General features: G+C 51.0%; 1 protein-coding gene across 1 annotated transcript in view; it reads right to left on the reverse strand.

Moving 5' to 3' along the window:
• Positions 1-1,054: 1,054 nt before the first annotated feature.
• LOC119099981 (uncharacterized) overlaps positions 1,055-20,671 on the reverse strand; it is a 31,877-nt gene continuing 12,260 nt past the window's right edge. Inside the window, exons 2-5 of the mRNA XM_037223103.1 lie at positions 14,240-14,445; positions 10,453-10,588; positions 3,439-3,572; positions 1,055-1,354 (exon numbers count right to left, since the gene is read on the reverse strand). Of these exons, the coding sequence (XP_037078998.1) occupies positions 1,055-1,354; positions 3,439-3,572; positions 10,453-10,588; positions 14,240-14,445 (776 nt within the window). The remainder of the gene's footprint in view (positions 1,355-3,438; positions 3,573-10,452; positions 10,589-14,239; positions 14,446-20,671) is intronic.

Genomic DNA, 20,671 nt, shown 5'->3' on the forward strand with positions numbered 1-20,671 from the left:
ACCAGCTGACAACAACATCGACCAGCTGGCTAGCCGCCGGAAACGGGTCGGTCGCAACCAGCCATCGGATCGATTGCCGTGCTCAATTTTGGTAATATTTGGCAGCCAACATTTACTCAAGTTACCATATTTTCTCGGAAATATTTAGCCTCAAAATGGTGGGATCCGCTGCGATTTGAACAAAATGCATGCGCTGAATAAACAAATGTATGAATGAATGTGGGAACTAATGTTTGAATGAATGAAGGAACGAATGTGTGAATGAACAAGGGAACGAATGTATGCACGAATGAAAGAACGAATGTGTGAATGAATGAAGGAACGAATGCGTAAATATTTGTGCCGCGCTTAGTTGTCTTGGGTTGTGCACAGGAAGATGGTTTCCCGTACACAAAATAACAAACGTGAGAATCTTGCAATCCAAAGGCCACGATCCGATAATTTTGTGTGGGCCCCAAGCTATCGGGGAACCCAAAGTGTTGCGTGGCCATCCGTCGACGAAATCCTGAATCCGCCATCGCACCCGCCACCTTAACATTCAGCTGTCTCACGGTCATCACTTCGTGTCCCAATCAATCTTACCCTCTGGCCTTCATCAACCAACCCCTCCGCTCATCACCGCAAGCCTTCTGCTTCACTGTGCCTCGGCACTACCCTGCCACAGGTCGTCGGCGCGTGCATGTGTCCTGTGTCCTTCAGCCCTTACCAGCGAAGTTCAATTCTGGCCATCCGCGGAGATGTGTTTTGTTTTCCCCCACCAGGCAATTCCCGAGCTTCGCATATGGTAGCCCCTGGGACCTTCGTGCCTCTTTCCTCTCTTATGAAATGCATGGCATGTTATATGAGCGTGAGCGTGACTTAATACCCGCTGCAAATTTCATGTAGTCACGTGACACTAAGAAGATAGAGGATACATGATGCTATTTGACGACACGCAAGAAATTACACGCGCACCGTTGAGTTCAACTAGGTTTTCAGTGATAATCAGTTTCTCCCCCCCCCCCCATGCAATGTGAGGTCCTTCATGCACCATGAGTGAACCCTCGCACGACAATCACAGCGCATGTCTCGACTGCCCTACCCCTCCACTCGCCCCGCGCGCGGCCGCGTCCTTACTGTTCTGCTCCTTGATCTCGAGTGTCTTGGCCGGCGACGGCGGCCGCTTCGCCGGCTGGCGTACGCTGAGCTCCGTCTGCTGCTGGTACACGGCGGCGATTGCAGCCGAGCAGCGCAGCACCAGGTGGCCGTCGGCGAACAGATGCGGCTGCATCGCCAGCACCAGCCCCAGCCGGCGCGTCTCCCGCCCGTCCGCGTCCGTCCGCACCGGGTACTGCACCATCGAGCGGTACGGCGCCTGAGGACACACCGGGTACTGCACCATCGAGCGGTACGGGACCTGAGGACACACCGGATGCTGCACCAGCGAGCGGTACGGCGCCTGAGGACACACCGGGTATTGCACCAGCGAGCGGTACGGGACCTGAGGATACACCGGGTATTGCACCAGCGAGCGGTACGGCGCCTGAGGGCATACCGGGTGTTACACCAGCGAAGGGTACAACGCCGGAGGACGTACCGGGAACCGCACCAGCGAGGGGTACTGCGCCTGAGGACATACCGGGTACTGCACCAGCGGGGGATACGGCGCCTGAGGACATACCGGGCACTGAAACGGCGAGCGGTACATCACCGGTGGAAGCAACAGGTCAGGGTACTCGTGCGCCTGAAGACACAGAGGGTCCGCGCCAGCTAACAGTGTGGCGCTTAAGGTCACACCAGGTACCAAATCAGCAAGTGGGATGGTGCCTGAGGACACAGCGGGCTCCACGGGGTGGCATCGTGCCTGTGGACATATCGGCGGGTGCATATCAGGGTGGTGCGGCGTGTAGGAGCACATCAGGTACCAACCATCGACATAAGCGGCTGACATGAGCCGGGCGCCGTGCCAGAGAAGAATGATGAGCTGGATGAGCCGACACTCGGATGACACCGCAAGGAGGTGGGGCGTTTTGGAAGCAGCAGCTTTGTGTGTAACGCCAAAGGAGACTCTACGGTCCACTAGACGCTGCAAGTGCCGGCGAGTGGTCGTCCGGTTAATGCGTGTCACATCATAGAGATGTTTGTCGATTGGTAACGCCTGCCAAATGCGACACATCAGCGTGTGCTGTCTGAAGCTGAAGCGTCTGACTCGTACTATCATCGCACGCATCAGGCGTCAAACGTAACACCTGCGTCATGCGCGAGCATCCAGTCAGTTGGCGCTCGGCACCTGACGAATGCGACCGATCTGTTGGCGCAAAAACGTTAAATGCATGCGCTTGGTCAGTCAGTGTGGCGAGGCATCCGGTGGAGTCGCCCGGTAAATAGTGTGCGACACCGGACCCGCGCCGTTACGTTGTCTGGACTGTTAGCACCCTGACATTCGATGCGGTCGAATTTCTTTAATCACGGTGTAGTATGGTGCCTGCGGACGCGTGTCGACGAATGTCCCAGCAGTTCGCAGCGGTGACGCGCTCACGAACCGGCGTATTCTACACTGGGTATCGACATCAAACAGATCACGGGCCTAATAACCCCGGCTCGATTTGTGCGAGACTGGCACACTTCCAGTTGGCTTCGAAATTAGGCGGATCCTAAAGTAGGCGTCTACAACACAGCACAGCGTTTTGCCACGACGGAAAAGCTGCAAGGTACGCACAAACCCTCCGCGGATAGCCTCCTCGACCGTCAGCATGTCCCGGCGGCCCCAGCAGCGCCGTGCCGCTCCCCTCCGAGCAGAATAAGCCCTCGGCGGCCAGTCTGTGAGGAGTCGCCCCGCTGGGGCGTGGGAGCCCTCACACCAGCTGCAGCTGCCGGGCGCCTGACCGAGCGTCGTTTGAATGTGTAATCTACGGAAATGGGAGAGGTCACGGGCCCGTCGAGAATTGTATGACCCGCTTCTTTGTAATGAGAACACGGGCGACGCTGAGCTGGCTGACGGCCTGCGCTCGTCCTGACCTTTCCTCAACAGATGAACAAGGTCGGGGGTGCTGGCATGCATTTCGTAGCGGGCACTAGCGGTGTCTTGTTCCCAATCACCCGCGATAAAAACACGCCTCTAGGAGCGTCGGGACATGCGTCGCATCATCTTTGACGGTAGTTCGTGCCATTAGGGGTCATTTTAAGTAGTTTTGCAATCTGGCCGTCTAAGTAGTGTAGCCGCTGTGCTAACACGCCCGCGCCGTCACGAAGACCGGGCCGGGGGCGGCGCGGTGCATGCGATCTGGCCGGCCGGCCGGGTGAGTTTACTGCCATGATGCCCTTGCCCGCTGGAGAGACACGACAGCACGTCACGGCCCGGTGAAACGAGGTTGTCACGCCGCACGCTGCCGCGGCCGGACGCCGCTCGCCGCCACCGCGGGCGACCTCGCCCCGGGCGCCTCACCCCGGGCGACCCACCTGCTGGCCGTTGATGTGCCAGTTGAGGAGCGCCGCCGGCTTGGAGCGCCGCGACGTGCAGTTGACGGACAACTCGTCACCCAGCCGGTACAGGTCCTTGCCGCCCTCGATCTGCGGCGGGCTCTCCGGAGCGGCTGAGGCACGCGCACGACACCGGTCGATGAGCTGAGCAGCTGCCCAGCTGCAGGCGATGTTAGCCACCAGCGGCGGCGGCTCCCCGCCGGTCGCGGCGCAACAGGCGTGAGGAACAGGCAGTACAGGTTGGTGCCATCACCCGGCCGAATAATGATTTTGGCATCTCGGCGCTATCTTGTTGTCTGTTTAGATGCCTGCAGGGCAATCTGGTCTGGGTCAAAGGACGCCAACATTTGATTTCAAGCGGTGCTATGAGGCCACTTGGGTTTACCCTGTGCCTTTACCTCGGATGATTTCGCACGTGCAACTTCACGCACGACAATGATATTACAGGCTGTAAAGGTTGCACCAACACCGCCTTGGAACATCTTCAAAACTAAGTTTGATGTGTTCCTGACAATGAATGCTTCTGCGCCACAAGTGCTGCATACCAGCCATTTTAGTTTATTATTTAATAGTCAAGTAACCAAGTTGGCGCAAAGTTTGATATTTGACATGATGCAGCATTCAAACGAATGACCATTCTAAAGGCCAGAGCAGCACTTAGGTTTAACAGATAGTCACTTCACACCATCAGGGCCACTGAACAAAACCGTGCCGCGCACAGAGTACCAAGAATGTTTGCCGGAGCCTCGATTTTCACATATTTACACCCTGCCTGCCAGTAGGGTGTAAAACAGGTGAAAATCCAGCCAAACGGAGATGTACTACGACCCACTGAAGGTTTCGGAAATACTGACGGAAAGGTAGACATGATTGCAAAACGACCTTTCCTGGCAAACGCTGCGACGCTGTTATAGATCACGGTTATTCTAAAGTCGTCTTATATAAACATGCTAATGAAATTCATTCATACTAATTAAGCTGCCTGTTATACCGCGCCCAGCCGGGGAGGATCATCCCATACCGTTTTCGGACACGGGTAAAAAACCAACTCTGGCAGGCAGCAGCAGCAAGTTTTCGGTACCTGTTAAAGGATGTGTGTCTAGTGTTTTCGATTTTCCAAATACACGCCTAAGGGGAGTTTTACAACTATATATGGTTAATTCTGGTGCTTAAATGTGCGTTTGGGTCTTGCAGCAGTTTTTGGCTATTCCTGTTTATCGATCGCACGTCGATGGCTGTGCGTGAAAAATGCAGTGCTAAAAAATGATCCAATCAGCGGACAGGAAAGGGCGAATGCACTGGCTTATATGTGGAGAATAACTGCGCACTAGTGACATGGCCATTATCTTGGTTGCTGCGGTCTCATGCGTACAGGAGACCGCTGACGGCATAGAGCAGTACACACTTGAAGATCCCTTTGATTAATGTGAGACGGCAAAATATGATACCCTGAGCGTGTCTGGTGTATCAGCGGCATCGCAGCAGCATTTCAGCGCATGCACCTTGTTATTTCGAACGCCGAATTCGGTGCACGTGCATTCGGAATACGGTCATTAATTGCAGGGTATAGGAATCCTAGCTGCCTATAGCCGCTGCCAAAACAACGCAGAGCGGTTGCATTGTGATAGAGCCTGGTGCAGCCGATTGACACGACACAATGCTCGTGCCTCATCTCAGTTTAAAGAAGGTCAACATGAATTAATCGCGATTCATATCAGCTGACCAGCCTTACCTTACGGCCAACCCCGTACACCCGCAGCCCTCAGTTGAATGTAAAGAAGAACATCAACGTAATGACTGCCACCATCGCGGCGGCCATCGCCACGTGATCTCATCCGACCCATTTGGGAAAACAAAATAGTCAGAACTAACTCCACACCGTCTTAGCGCTTATTACCGTACCCTCAATATTCGTGTTGTCGCGTTAACATGAGTTTTAGCTGCATCTATCGGAACGACACTTTTTTACCTGGCTTAACCACTGGTGACCTCAAATTTAATCTAAGGTCAAAAATGTAATGTGCATCCCCATTTCTTGACGAGACATTCAAAACGGCATCTTTGTTTTTCTCATACCGCGTCTGGAAGTTGGAGATCTCAGGGGAAATCGACTTGCCCCTCCCGGCCGGGCGTGATTGTCTCAGAGCCCGACCGGGCGCGAGTCAAGGACGTGGTGAGGGGTCATCATAGCTCCGAATCTTAGTGGAACCTAAGTTCCGAATATCGCGCAAAGAGCTCGATGGCACTCGGATATCAAGCCTACGGTGGAAAACGCATTTGTCTTTATCCGTTATTATCTGCTTCGGGTCGTGACCTCGGCGGCTATCTGCACAGGTCTGCTAGTGGAAAGTTAAGAGCATGTTTTACCCGACCTGTTTTATCACACGCCTGGCCGACAAAAAACGTTCACGGGTGAAATTCTCAAGCCTGCTTTATCGTAGGCGCAGTTCCCTAGAAATGTCCCCGAATAAACTTTCTCTGTCGCTGCAGCGGCACCAGGATGTGCATTTGCACTTTGCTATGACAGTCCTGAGTTTGAATTTACTGACAGCGTTGCAGTGTTCCTTGCTGCCCAGCTTCCAGCTTTTGTGCTTTGCTGAGTTCGGTGCGGCGCAGCTCTCCTCGCACCGTTCCTGTGTACCGCACAAGGCCTCTGGCGCTCAACTGGGTCACGTCTGAAATCGCTGCAAACGACTTAGTCTGGCCCGTCTTAAGCGTCATTCTGTCGCCGTTAAAAATGCAGAGTCTGACAAGGCATTAACATTTCACATTCAGCGTCCCCCCGGCCAGCGGAGCGGGGAAGGGGGGGGGGGGGGGGCTTCGATCGCGTATGCGAGGGCGTTGTCGGAACCCTGACAGACATGCCACACGAATTAGACGGCTGGTGAGTCCGGCTTCCGTGGCGAAGTCGGTCAGGCGCAATGCCGGCGCTCGCCTCAGAGAGACTACGATCGATTTAATGTGCCAGAAAATATCATTATCTGCCCTAAAGCTGAGTCATGTCGTCGTTTGCCCCGTCATCACTTATCATTAGCTTCATCAGATGAGACTCAGTAGAATTGCTGCTGACGAAAGTTGGTTGGGAAAGGCCACCTTGGACTGACTGGACTGGCCGCTCGGCTCGAGGTGCGCAGACTTGACGAAGTGATCCGACGAACACAGTGGAGATGACTGAATCGTGCTGGATCTGATGGGAACCTGCTATCATGCGCGCGCTGCATGAAACGAACTGAAATGCTATTGCACTCGCATCAACCAAGAAAACGAGCGGAGGGCAGCAAGACAATGACAACGAAACTGGGATGCAAAGAGGGCAGAACTGTCAGTGGTAGAACCCAAAACCCCACAGGTCTGAATATGCGCGGCGAGATGAATATCTATGCCACATTTCGGTCCAGATGAGACCTCCGCGCGTGGTGCGGCGAGAGCAAACTTGTCCCATAGGTCGATGACGACGGTCGGCTCCGCACCAAACTTTCCAGAGCAGCAAAGCACATCGGCTCCCACGTGCTGATCGATTCCAATCTGCTGGTTGTGAAGAGACGGATAGATTGAAAGCCAGAATATACAAACCAGTAGAACTTTTCAACCCAAATTTAGTGATGAACGATGATGAAAATAGTTTTTCGAGCGAGCGTTTATCCGCGACGTTACATGATTGCAACGACTTACACGGTCGCACCATCAGCGTCTGCTACTGAAACCCGACTGATTTTTGCACATTTCAGGCAAGATAATTGGGGAATTTTGTACGATGTCTCGTGCGTTTCTAATAAACGCCGTTGAAAATCAACTGCAGCATCAATACGACAGAAAGCCTACGCCACATGAAACTGCATGGATCCACCAACCACTCAAATGGATAGATGGAATACACCGCTATCCGTTCAATGACATATTAACGAGTGACCACTCTACCACTGTTTCCCGCAACGCTGCGTCAAGCCACATTATCATTTGCTGTATTTTCGATACCTGTTGCCCGTTACTCACCAGACGTACGTTGGCATCAACCAAGCGCAAAGTAAAGGCCACTGTGAAAAAACAATTTAGACTTACATCTCACTGAGACCTACATCAAAGAGCAGGACGTACACAGGGTTTCAGAACGGAGGTGGGGCGCAACTCAAAATTTTCCACTGAAAAATGGTTTAACGCGGCATAGGAGTGCACAATTCCTTGCGCTTCATAAAACAGCACTCTGTATTCTCAATCATCTAATCTTTAGGTGTGAACGTGAAATGTTTAGCTGCGAATACCTTATCATGTGCATATTAATCCATACTATCGTATCCATTACCCAGGTATGCCCGTGCATCCCAGCAAGTTAATCACGTTTATCGTGTCTTTGATCGCGTCATTTGTCTAACCACGTAACCCAAATCTTTGTGAATCCTAAAGACCAGTCGACTTTGACGCCTTACCAGCTTCTTCTGGTACATCCGTATACTTGATCATGCCTTACCACCTCTATTCCTAGCATCCCTTTCATTTCCCTAGTCATATCAGTCCTTTGATTTTCCTATATATCCATGTTATCGCGACAGGATATACGGGACCACAAAAATGCATGGCTGCACCGGCTTGACAACGTAATACAATGAAATGCAACATAATAAAATTATATAGAGATTCTGTGAGGTATGGGCGGTGGGGGTGGGGTGCCATATTTCCCTCTCTTTGTAAGACGCAAAACCTGGGGTTTTGTGGAGGTGCACGCAGGGCTGATTTTTTTTCTTTTTTTTTTTGCTGCGTGAAGTGTGATGAAAAATGTTCGTGCTGAGTGGGTGGAGCCCGTCCCCTGCCTACTCCCTGGGTCTCATTCGGCCATCCAGAAGCCCCTGTGACGGATAAGTGAGTCTCAACTGGCGAATGTTGACATTTGAACCGCTTAAGGGACTTAAGCTGCTCACGGCCTGTTTCCCACTTGCAAGTCTCTTCAGCACACAAATATCTCCGCACTACCCGGGCCCTCTGCAGGGTTTTCGCGTGGCGGTTAAGATGCGCGCCGGGAAACCATGGATACATGAGGGCTTGATTCTCCTCGGTGCCAGCCCTATTTGCCAGAGTGACTGTCATGTAAGCAGGTGACGCCACACGGCCTCAGAAGCTCCGTGCGACGTAAAACCCCAATGGTAACATCCGTTCACGGGCCGCACTGGCCTCTCGACCTTCTGTGTACTCAGGTCCCTCTGGTCGCTCACGAGCCGTTTTACTTCATCAGTGCCCTTCTGGCCGCTGATGGCCCCTCTGGCTACTGACGAGCCTTTTGTGGGTGCGGCCCCTTTCTGACAGCTTAAGGTACTTAACTGGTCGCCCAGGACCCCCGGTCACGAAGAGGAATTTTTGATCACTTGTGTGCCCATCTGGCCATCAAGGATTTTCGTTTGGTTGCTGATGGCCTTGTGACCACCTTAGCGACCCAACTGGTTACCAGAACACATATCTTTAACTGAACGACCTTTTCGGACGCCTGTACGGGGAAGGGAAGGTTACAAGTGCTCAGGAGCTTGTGAGACTACTGAGGGACCACCCTCGCGCCACTAAAGAGCCCTCTGTTTTCTGAAATGATCTCCGAGTTTTCAGGGCGCACGGTCTGTTCAGGGCCTTATTAGGACCTCAAAGAACTTTACATCCACGTGATCCTCTGCATAATCGCGGTCTGTCGAGCTGCATGGGGTCTATTTCTCCTCTCAAATGTCACCTGGTTACCACGGAGCATCTCAGGTGATTTCAAAAGCGGTGCAATCTTATACCTGATCCTGTTAAAGAATCCCCGCCTGCGAAAAGTGTGCCAAAAGGCTGGGCCCTGGATCGGCCAGTAAAATCGGAGTGCAGGCAGAAATAGCTGTTCCTATGAACTCCCTTGCAAAGCTTAAGGATTATCATTGACGATAAAATTATATTTTGAATATCTTGGGTTTAATCTTGCTGCTGATGACATATTAAGTAAAGCCTTCGAACACCTTCTGCGCGGAAAGCACATCAAAGTGCGGCTCAAATGGGCTGTGCATGCCGGTGTTCAGTCACGAAATTATGTGGTGGCCTCAAGTACCGCTCTCCTCTAGCCACTTTTTGCTGCGCTACGCTGTAATGCGATTCGAAACAGAATGGAAATTCCAAGTGGCATAGGAACCAAAACCACGCTCATATTGATGTAAAAACCTGCCGGCCACAAATCATATGGAGTTAGAATATCAAACGATGGCGTGTTTCAAAGTAATTCCCGGCGAGGAGCGCAAATCATTGACTGAAGCTCAAGTTTTCATCCGCCATGAGGCGGCGCTCCGTCCCGTCTCGCACGTAGGCAGCAGAGTGGGGCGCTTGGCGGAATCCCATTGTTTGTAACGGTTTGCTACTTCATAGCCTCGTTCAACGTCATATCGCATCCCAAAGCTAAGCAACGAGAAGTCGCCAGTGTGAAGCGGTCTGAAGCCTAACTCACGCTGACAGCTAAACACTCGATCCTCACATCATTGCTCCTGAATCTCTCTTGGAAGGTCACGAGCATCACACATCATCTAAATGTGATCAGGTCTGACGCAACGGAATGCATCATAACTCACGATGATCAAACAACCCCCGACATATTTAAATAATTGTATAAAGTGCATATGTGTGCATCATAACTCACGATGATCATACAACCCCCGACATATTTAAATAATTGTATAAAGTGCATATGCAATGGAAAGCCCATGGTTCCTGCCGATGTCTCTAAAAACCGTTCCTGAAGCTCCTACAAAGTGACAAACGAAAACCTAATTTAAGTCAGGCTACGCAAAGATCATTTCTAGAAAATTCCCCAGATTGCGGAACATTAGCCTCGGCGTTTTTGGGTGCAGCTTCAGTAAATACCAAGGGGGCGAGAGCGAAGACCCTCGCAGAGAAGGTTTGTACACTTGTGGCCAACATATGCAACTCTGTACACAAAGCTCGTACAGACGCATGCCCACGACTGCGTGCGGCGACACCAACTCCGACTTCACGCACCAACAACGAGGATGTGGCCGGTGACGATGACCGTGTCGAACGACGGCGCGTCCACCGAGACCTCGCAGCCGTACTTGCCCGACGTGGCGAAGTCCACCTGGAGCAGGCGGACGCGCTGCCGGCTGGAGCCCGCCATCTGTCGGGAGCACGCATAGGCGGTCAGCAGGTGGACACGCTGGTGGACCGGTCCTCCGACCAGAGAGGTCATGCGGCGCCAATCAATGCGTGGACGAACTGGTAGCGTTGCTTCCTCCTCTGTGTGGGTTCATGTGTCTAAAGCCGACAGGTGGATACACTGACAGCTGTAGTCCTCAGTCCGTCGAGACGTTACATCTGAGAGCAAGATATGACGAATTTCGGAGGGAGCAACCTTGCTTTTTTGCCCGTCAAATAGATTAGCTCTTCAGTGTCATCATGGTGTCAGGAGGAAATGCCATTTCTTATGACACTAGTTTACGGAAAAGTCTTACTTGAGATGAGTTTAGATGGTGTAATATCACCATGATGTCGCTAGCACACCGCGCGTTTCCAAAGCAAAGACAAGTAACAGGCGCCATTTCCGTAACATGGAAACGGTACGCAAATTCCACGCTTCGGAGCTTATCCAGACACGTGCCTGAGCCAACATCCGGAAACATCTCAAAACGTCTCGGCCAATATCCCTGAAATCAGAGCATCAGCGACACGGAGGGCAAACAATTTCGTCAAAGACAGCCTGAAAAATCGTAGTGGTGCGACCGCCCGCATTGGCACGCGGCTGATCACTCAATCGAGCGTGGGCCGTAAACTGGTGGCTCTGAGCCGTGTTGAAGGTTTTCGTTAGATATCGGCAGCCAGATTAGCTACAAAGCCGGTAGAAAGTTCAGCGCTCCTCTTCTCAGAAGAGCGCCAGTAATCAGGCGTCGTGCTGTTCGAGCCGGGGATGGAGCGCGGAGTCCAATGTATAGTGTAGAATATAGCAGCAACGACACACATTTCATGACTAGGCCATAGAGTCACGATTTAAGGTCACATTTTTCAGGCCCACAGCTTAGCCATGCGCGGTACAGTCTAACTAGAATCAAGACTCTGCAATACTGTGTTAAAACCAACGGCACACTGCTCAATATGACTACATTCAAACAAAATATGCAACATATAGGTAAGAATAGGTCACTGATCTAAAATGACCCTGGCCAACATATTGCTTTTAAGAACTACTGCCTAACGTAATCTTTGTCGCGTATTCAAATGCAAAACTCAAAGCAGCTTTCCATAATTTTTATCACCATGACCTTATAAAGGTCAAACAAAGCCACTGAACTTGAATGAGCATGTGACCTTTTACTTAGAACAGGTATCTAGGTTCTGATTACACTTAAGAGACCAACTTTGAGTTTGACCTTGTTTGACCTTATTGGGCCCGAAGGTCATGACATGGGGGACTGAGACTTTGACCTGTGAGTTCACGTACACACAAATACACCTCGTGAGTTTTGTGTCTTTGGCTTTCTTAGTTCCTGAAATCTCAGAGGGTCAAATTGACCCCCACCCGAGCGAAGGGAATCCAACCGGCCACCCGAGCGCATGTTAAGCAACTCGGACTCATCCCGCCACGGGTGGGTGGATCGGAGGGCAGGCGATTTAACCAAATGAGCTATCGGGATGGGCTTCAGGTATCTCTATAAAAAAACAGTTTGATTAGCTCCATCACTCTGAACAACATGTAGACATATCTGAAATAGCTTTAAAGCGAAATGTGTAAATTCCAACAAACCACTGATGGGGTTGGTGGAAGGGGTGTAGAAAAGCAATTGGTGGATTTACCTGAGCGTCCAAAGTTAGTATAAAAACTCAAAGACATGTGAGACGGGGAAATGTCTGCCCTGTCATGGTATGATAAATGTCAGACAGGCCAGTAGACCCGTACAGGACTGTCCAAATCCGTATGCGCACGACTATAAGCGAGCCCTGCCCTGAGACGTTCCAAGTATTGTGGCGTTATATAACTGTTGTGTCGCATACTTGTGAGTGATACGTTTCCCCAGCGAAATGGTGTATCAATAAGAGATTCCGAGCAACTGGGAAGCGAGAACGATTACGCCGATTAGCGTTAGACATAGCGTATCGCCTTCATTCGTAATTAAGCTTTCCAAGACACGTTTTTATAGCCACCTCGTATCAGGCCCGGGCTAGCCGTCCAGCAACACCATCAAGACGCGCCTCATCTGTCCTGCCGCGACAATTAAACGGCTCTCGCTCGATCTAGCTGGTGGGGAAATCTCCCGGTGTTACGGTCCGTTAGGCGGGACCGTTCACTCGGATATGCACCATCTGTTGAGGTCGCATTAGGTGATGACAGGAAGCTTTTTTAGGGGGCAGCATCAGCAGCTGAGCATCCCATGTTATATCTCACGGCAATTGCTTCCTCCCTGACAAACGTGGGATACTATATCACGATTTGGCAGCAATGGAGACATGGCTCAGACGCGGTGCCGCGTTTGGTGCGTGTGGTTTTAAGGCTCACAAAAACGACATTTAGCTGACACTGCGAGGGAGAATATGTTTTGGTAACCAGTTTGCGAACTGACGGATCTAATTTACAAATTATTTATAAATTGATGAGGCAGGTGCATGACGAAATCCTGCTTTGGTGAGATAGGTGGGTGGCCGAAATGTACATAAGATGCATTTGAATCCAGTATCGTGTTCTTAATGCGTTAAAAACACTTCATATCAGGTTGTAAAAGATGGACATGAATGATACCCAGCAAAGGTGTTAATCTTCAATGCCACAGACACAGGGAATCGACAGGTAGTAGTAGATTAACGTTTAGAATAGTGAAGGTAGTGTGCGACAACAAGACATGAGGCCAAGGTGGCAAGGCTTTTCGGAAATTGAAGGGCCGTTTCACCCTGCGAGGCAAACATACCATGTTTTTCAATAAAAAATAAAAGGAAGGGGGAAAGGGGGGCGTGTATATATATATATATATATATATATATATATATATATATATATATATATATGTACATAATCCACTGAGAATGTTGTTGACACTCGTTGACGTGAAGAAGTGCTGAAGCTATTCAACTTTTGTAGACGAGAAGATCCATTCCCTGATAATGCACGAGCCGTTGCATTCAAGCCAATTACGTTCAGACGAGTGAACGGGCTGGCCTTTGCGACGGCGCCGACCTGCCAATTGGAGCTCTCTCCGCTCGGTGTGTCGTTATCGCCAGTGATGTCATATTTGCAATGCACTTTAAGCTAAATGATTTCAAGTTCAGCAAGTACTGTATCTTAAGCTTTCATGGGATATGATCGCGAGCACCTCTTTATGATCGCGAGCACCTCTTTATGATCGCGAGCATCCCTTTTTGTTGCGAATCTTGGCTGTCCCGCTGCAAAACCCATTGTGAAGTTAAACACCGCTATTAAAAAAGAAACAAAAACGATTGCTTGCGGCTACATATACTCCTGCGTTTTTGCGGTAAATTCTGCGCGAAATCACCTTTCAATTTTTCACAACGATGTAACCAAGTAAAATGCATCCAAACGACATAGGTGACGCGACCTCGGCAAATTTTATACTGTCAGGCCTGCTTCATCATTTTCTCTTTGCATTTGGAGGCCGTCCTGTGGCTGTATCGATTTTCCGTCGCCTCCCGGTGGACAGATATGAATACAAAGCGTTTGGCCGGGCGGCGGCGACGGCGCCCCCGGGGTTGGGGAGGGGGGGGGGGGGGCGCCGGCGGCCGGCGGTGAATCGGCCCGGTTCGGTATGCCCGAAGCGCACCCACTCACATCGACTCGGATGCCGGGCAGCGGGTACATCCGCTTGGCGATCTTGGGCGTGGCTATAAAGTTGTAGAACTCCTCGTTGTCCTTGTACCACTTGACCGAGTAGAGAGTCTCGTTCTCGAGCCGATACCGGCAGACGAGGTCGGCCGTCTGACCCAGGAGCAGGTGTGATGGGATCACGTGGTTCTGCATCTGCAGCGAGCCGGCGCCTGCCGACACACACGTGACCGGGTCAGGTCAGGCGAGAGCTCAGCTGGCTGGTCGCAGGACGCCGCGTGTTCAGCAGGGAGCCAGTGCAGCTTGACCATCTGGAGATTACATCGCGCATGCAACGTACCCCTTGGCCGGGTCAGTCGAGCGTGGAGGCCCTCGCCTGAGCGAAATGTTCAACGAGCAACATGTGAAGATTAAAATATCAACATGATTCATTCAGGCTCATCAGCTGGATGGGATGGGAATAGGCATCACGATCCGTATGTTCATTTTATGGTTCGAGATAGCGTACCTACAATCCCACTAAGTGTCATGGTAGTACCGGACCGCGTAAATGTAGTGGTGCAGTGCAGATTATCTTTTCAAAAGATATTCTTGGTGGTCAGTTAAAAAGCAAATTGCTGTCGAAGACGCGTGGCTTGCCATAAAAATAGCGTTCTGTTTTCCATCCGAGCTTAATCCTAACATATCCGTATCGAATCTCGAGTAAACGGCTAGGTTTGTGCAATCCAAAATCTCGATTTCTTCGATAGCCGGGATATCGACTCATTTAAGTCAGCCACCCGAAGTAAATCAGGACCACTGTGCTGGCATTCTGCAATGGAAAGCACGTCGCCACGTTTTTCTCACAGAAATCCTTTTTGCAGGGCTCTCCGTCGCTAACATTAGCGAAAGCAATGTCTGTCTCGGGTATCTAGCCTATCGCAGGCCCTCACAGTCCGTGGGAGGCCGTCCATGTGACGAAAGAAAACATTTGTCCAGACTTTCCGTATTTTTCCAAGGCTACCGCTGTTGAATATCAATGTTTTCCAGGGCCGAAACGAAACCGAGAGCTATCTATCTCCAGCGGCGGCTAGATGTGTGCCCCATAAATCTTCTCGTCGAATGGGACCAAGATTTACGGCTTCTTTTGCCACAAACAGTTTCAATTAATCCAGCCAAGATATCGAAACAAAATACGACCGTCCGCTCGACGTTCGACCCTGGAAAAACACGAACGCCAGTGGGCCGGGGCTTTGTCTCCCAGCCGGCCACTGCTCAGCGGGCTCGCCGGCGGCCAACACTCCGCAAGACGGCAGCGCGAAATACGGAGTTCCGGAAAGGAGAGTCCGACTGCGCTGCAATCGGAGCCGGCGCCCTTCGACCTCCGGTCGCTGTTGCCAGCGGCGGCAGTGGCGTGCTGGCGAACAATGGACGACTGAGGCTGCCGAGATAAGGCGGCCAGGCGGGACGGCGGCCTGACCGGGGGGACGTCGCGCCGGTGACCCAAACGGCTCGAGGATGCCGGCGTGCCCGCGCACCCAGCGGCGGTCGCGTACTTATGCTGCTCTGTTGTACCGGCAGATTTGATTCGGCCGCTGGTGGACGGGTGGGCTGGCAGTTGCGCGTTGTGGGGTTTTCAGAGTGTGGCTTAAAGAAAGGGTGCATCAGGTCGGACCATTTCTTCCGCGCGGTGAGCGAAAAAAGCTTTGAAAGGCAGCAATCCTCTTCCACCGGCTGAGAAATGCATTTCCTTTTCTGGTGATGTCAATTTCCTTTTTCGATCACACACACTCGCATACCTACCCGACGCCCAACTCGGCCACAATCTTTATCTTTAGAACTTCGTGCCTGGGGTATGTTAATGGCGTTTCGTACATGGGATACGTTACCATTGCAGCGCAAATTCCGGCCAACTCCAGCAAACTCCGTCCAAGGTAATCAGGAAATGTTTCAGCGTTATAAGATCAGAAAACTGTTTCAGCGAACAGTGCTGGTGCTCCATGCTACTACAGGGTGCACCCACACGTGCAGATGAATTCCTTGGCGAGCAATCTTTACCGGAAAACTAAACCGATTTCACGAAGGCTGCCGCTCGCTGCGGTGGTCTCTCGATGTGTGCTGAACATCGCCATACGCAGTGAAAGAGTATGTTACACGCATTGATGCTTGGATGTCTGCACGTCCTCATGTTTCCGATTTGCTGCATTCAATGTGTTCCCATTGTTGAAACGCCTGAGAAGTTCTGTTGACCCGGCCTGGCGGCGCCATTTGGCTTTAACTGGGGAACCGCGATGAGGCGCTGAGGAGACGGACATGTTAACATCCCCTGCGGCATTCCTCGCCAGTGATGGTGCAGACGGGAAGACGGTTACCATTCGTGACCACAATCACGCTTCACTTGTCACCATGCGCGCGATATTGTCCCGAACGTGGCACTATGCGCGGCCTGAGTCGCTGTGGGTTTTGAACAGGTTTGGTGTCGGAGGGGTACCTCCATCTATCGTTGGGGCGCGCCGGTGGGCGGACTGTCCTCGGAGCTAATGACCTGTCATGACCCGGGCCGCCTGGTGCTGACACTGATGGAGCCACTGCGGAGCCACAGGCGGCCATCATCGCGGCAGGCGGCAGGGGCATCGAGTTGCAGAGAACGTCACGTCGCGGCAGACGGCAGGGGCATCGAGTTGCAGAGAACGTCACGTCGCGGCAGACGGCAGGGGCATCGAGTTGCAGAGAACGTCACGTCGCGGCAGGCGGCAGCGGCATCGAGTTGCAGAGAACGTCACGTCGCGGCAGACGGCAGCGGCATCGAGTTGCAGAGAACGTCACGTCGCGGCAGACGGCAGCGGCATCGAGTTGCAGAGAACGTCACGTCGCGGCAGACGGCAGGGGCATCGAGTTGCAGAGAACGTCACGTCGCGGCAGACGGCAGGGGCATCGAGTTGCAGAGAACGTCACGTCGCGGCAGGCGGCAACACCAAGCTGCAGATGACGTCATGTCGCGGCAGGCAACAGCAGCATCAAACTTTGTTTTTGCTGGTAACGCTTAATTTTCTGAGGTGCATATCGGAATAAGTAAACAACCGAACTATTTTCTGGGGGAAATTCTTCCGAAAAGGGCGCAGTAATTGCTGCGCAATAATTGTGATCTTAAAAAAAAGTTTGGGGTTTTGAAAGCTTGAACATTTGTATGAGGTTTTGAAATGCAACAGCCATAATCAAGACCTTTTGATGCAGCTAACGGCCATGCCCTTCCTAGGACTTGAAACACTTTAGTTCCCTAATTAGGAGGCTGCAAAGATGTGCGAGAGTAATTGTGGGCAAGTATTTCAAGGTCATCTTTGCATTCATGACGCCATAATAATGCCATTAAAATCCTATCATTTCATAACCCATGCTGCGATCAAGACTCAAACAAATATGACGGTTGAATAGTTCATAGCTGGCGTTCGTAACCACGATTTCCAGATATAACGGCTGTCAATTGGCTCTCAGTCAATATTGCGCAAGGTACGATGGCATAATTATAAAAAACGGCGCATCGAACAGCATCTTTACTAAGCAGAAAAATTGTCACCTAGATCATGTACTCTTTTCTACTTAAAAATAGAATAACATTGATAACTGAGCTTGTTTCATTCCATGTGATGCTTGCTTCAATATCTTCGAATGTGAAACGTTTCCTTTTAAGTGAAGTACTGTCAGCCAGCTGTTAGCTGGGCATAGGTCAAAGCATGGGTTTATGCGACGATTGCCCGGCAAAAGTACAAACAACGCAAAGTCGGGGCAACGCCATATGCCCCGCACCTCTTGCTCAGTGCCATAGCTCCAGCAATAAGAGATCCACTTGTGCGGCATGAAAAATACAGGCGCCACAGTGCAGGACTGACAGGCTGTTGATCAGCATAACACTTGCGTCGAATACTCAAGCCGACACCGCCTCCGTGACAATTGGTCCATTTCGTCTGCAGCGTGTCTATTGAAGCCACCCCGCGCCGTCGTGGCAATTGACGGTCGGCCACGGCCGGCGGTCACAAATTGAAAGTGTTATGCTCTCGCGCGCTGCCTGTCCGATACCGCTCAATGGCCTCATTCAATGGAATCGTTTCGCGGCCGCCGCCTGCCAGAAGTAGGGCGCGCTCCACCGAATCCCAACGAATCAGCCAATGAATGGATTTTAACTATTATTGGCCACTGGAATGAGATTAGTGCCTCGGTTGCGGTTTGAACTGGTCGGCGGAACGAGCACTGAACGGCTCACTATGGAAATAGACGCGGGTACCATGCACAGAACGTCACGTGTTTTAAGTGACCGGCTAACTAAAGGGCTTGCAAACTATAAAACGGTTAAGCTAGTAAGCCCGCTGGGATATCCAGTGTACAAGCATGGCCCCGGTCCGCGTGCGCAATGGTAAGCAAAGAATAGCTCTAAGCGCTTGACATCAGTTCAGATCGTCACCGTACGTCATATGAGCGATCGCGTGCTTATTTGGTCATATTCCTAGCACGCAAATTATGAAAACTACTCCAAGAGAACATGTCAGTACGCAGTAGAGTGGCTCATTCAGGCGCACATTGTGCAATTTGCGCCTATGCACCTTATCTTCTGGAGCTGGATATGTATGTTGTCATTACAAACTTACATTCATTTATATTGAACTATGCGTATTTGTTACTCGCATGCCTATTGGCCAACGCCAGACTTGGGGATTTTACAGGCCGTACTGAGGGCTTCTAGAATTACTTCTGAACCAAATAACACAAATATCTAGATAACAATCTCAGCGATCATTCCAAATCTATTAACACCTTGAATCTCAACGTGCTGCACGATAAAGATCATATTGTGCAGAAAGTTAAAATGTTATATTATATAGTTTCGAAATCGCTTACATGATCTCCAGATGCCTAAGGTAAGTAAAAACATGTATATACACTGGGGTCACAAAATAACACTTTTTGTTAAAGCATGGGTGCCTAAGCCCGGACTGCTTCTCCGGTTCAACGCGAGTTCAGTGGTGTCATTTTTTTCGAACTTATGTGTGTTGAAGGGTAGGCAAATAGTTTAAAATCGATATATGCACTATTTTGACTATAAAGGGCCCGAAAATGCTGATGTTTAATATTAACATCGATCTGAACGCCACAATCGCAGTTCGTAGCGCCCTCATATCACGCCGATTACACATTTCAACCATAATACCTGGCTAATGTGTTGCCTGACCGACAGCGTATTATGATTAAGGGGAGGCAGCAATAGCAACAGTGAAAATATTAGATTGCGTGGAAATGGTACCAAAGGAATCCCTGCGACGAAAGTAGCTCGATAGTACATATACGACTATCATGATGTGGGCTCATTTGATTTCTTTAACCCCCTCTGGCCCCTTTTTAACTCATACGTCCTATGTTTGGCCTTCACCATGAAGAGAGAAAATATTGAGCGAGGTGAGTTAAAACAAGACGCACCACACAAAGCAGCATGCCACACCATTTCTCCGAAAAACAATACTTCTGATTACATCCTATGCTTTACGCCACTACACATCAAAGTGTGAGTGGTGGACGCTTGTTTTATGCGCTGATCTTGTGGCGCTGCCAGTGGGCTTTGATCACTTTCAGATGCCACTGTATCTGATCCTATCACCGTCTGCAATGCCTGCGAAAATCTCAATTACTTACACACCTCTCTCTGGTAAATCATTTTGCAGCTTTTGCACTCCATTCAAAGTCACGACAAAACAGATAGTTTTCGTTGGCTTTCCATTAATCAGTTGGCTCGCTTGGCCAGCGGCTGGTATCGATCCGAATAGGATGGAATACCAGCAACAGAGACACGTCTACCAGATCCAACAATTCTCACAGCAAGTTGACAAATGGTGCATCATATTCGAAATCACCCTCAATCAGCATAGACGACAGCGTTAAAGCGACAGCTGCGTTTTTATTACCACTGACGCCACCCGAAACCAGGCAGAACACGATCATCTCGGGCCTCCAACAACCCAAGTGAAGATGCATCATGGCCAACCGTTGGCCATGTTCCGAGCCGACCGTTGGGAGCAGCGTTACACTGCTCTGATCACGGGCCGGTCAACCTCTGGCAGTGCAGCAGGTCCTGGAACGACGTCAGGTCTTCCCAGGGGCGTCAGATCGCATCGGCGCAGACATCCAAGCGAGTACGTTGCCCACTGATGGCCCAGGATGACCTGAGGCTGTACCTGAACCTGTGCACGACTGGACCGTTGACAAACCCGTGCTCGGAGCGGCGTTGGTCGTCATGCGTAACTGCTTGGCCCGTTTGGGGCCCGAAATGGTGACGTTCCGTACGGTCTCGGGTCATGTCAGCGCTAATGAGAATGTAGATGTGGCTTCGACACCGTTGCCTATGCCAGTGGCGGATGATGTTATGGATGGTGTACCGTTCAGCAGCTGGGTCACGGCATTTTCGGATCTAGTGGA

This window comes from Pollicipes pollicipes, unplaced genomic scaffold, assembly GCF_011947565.3.
Source record: "Pollicipes pollicipes isolate AB1234 unplaced genomic scaffold, Ppol_2.1 Scaffold_2555;HRSCAF=2994_pilon_pilon_pilon, whole genome shotgun sequence".
NCBI classification, from domain to species: Eukaryota; Metazoa; Arthropoda; class Thecostraca; order Pollicipedomorpha; family Pollicipedidae; genus Pollicipes; species Pollicipes pollicipes.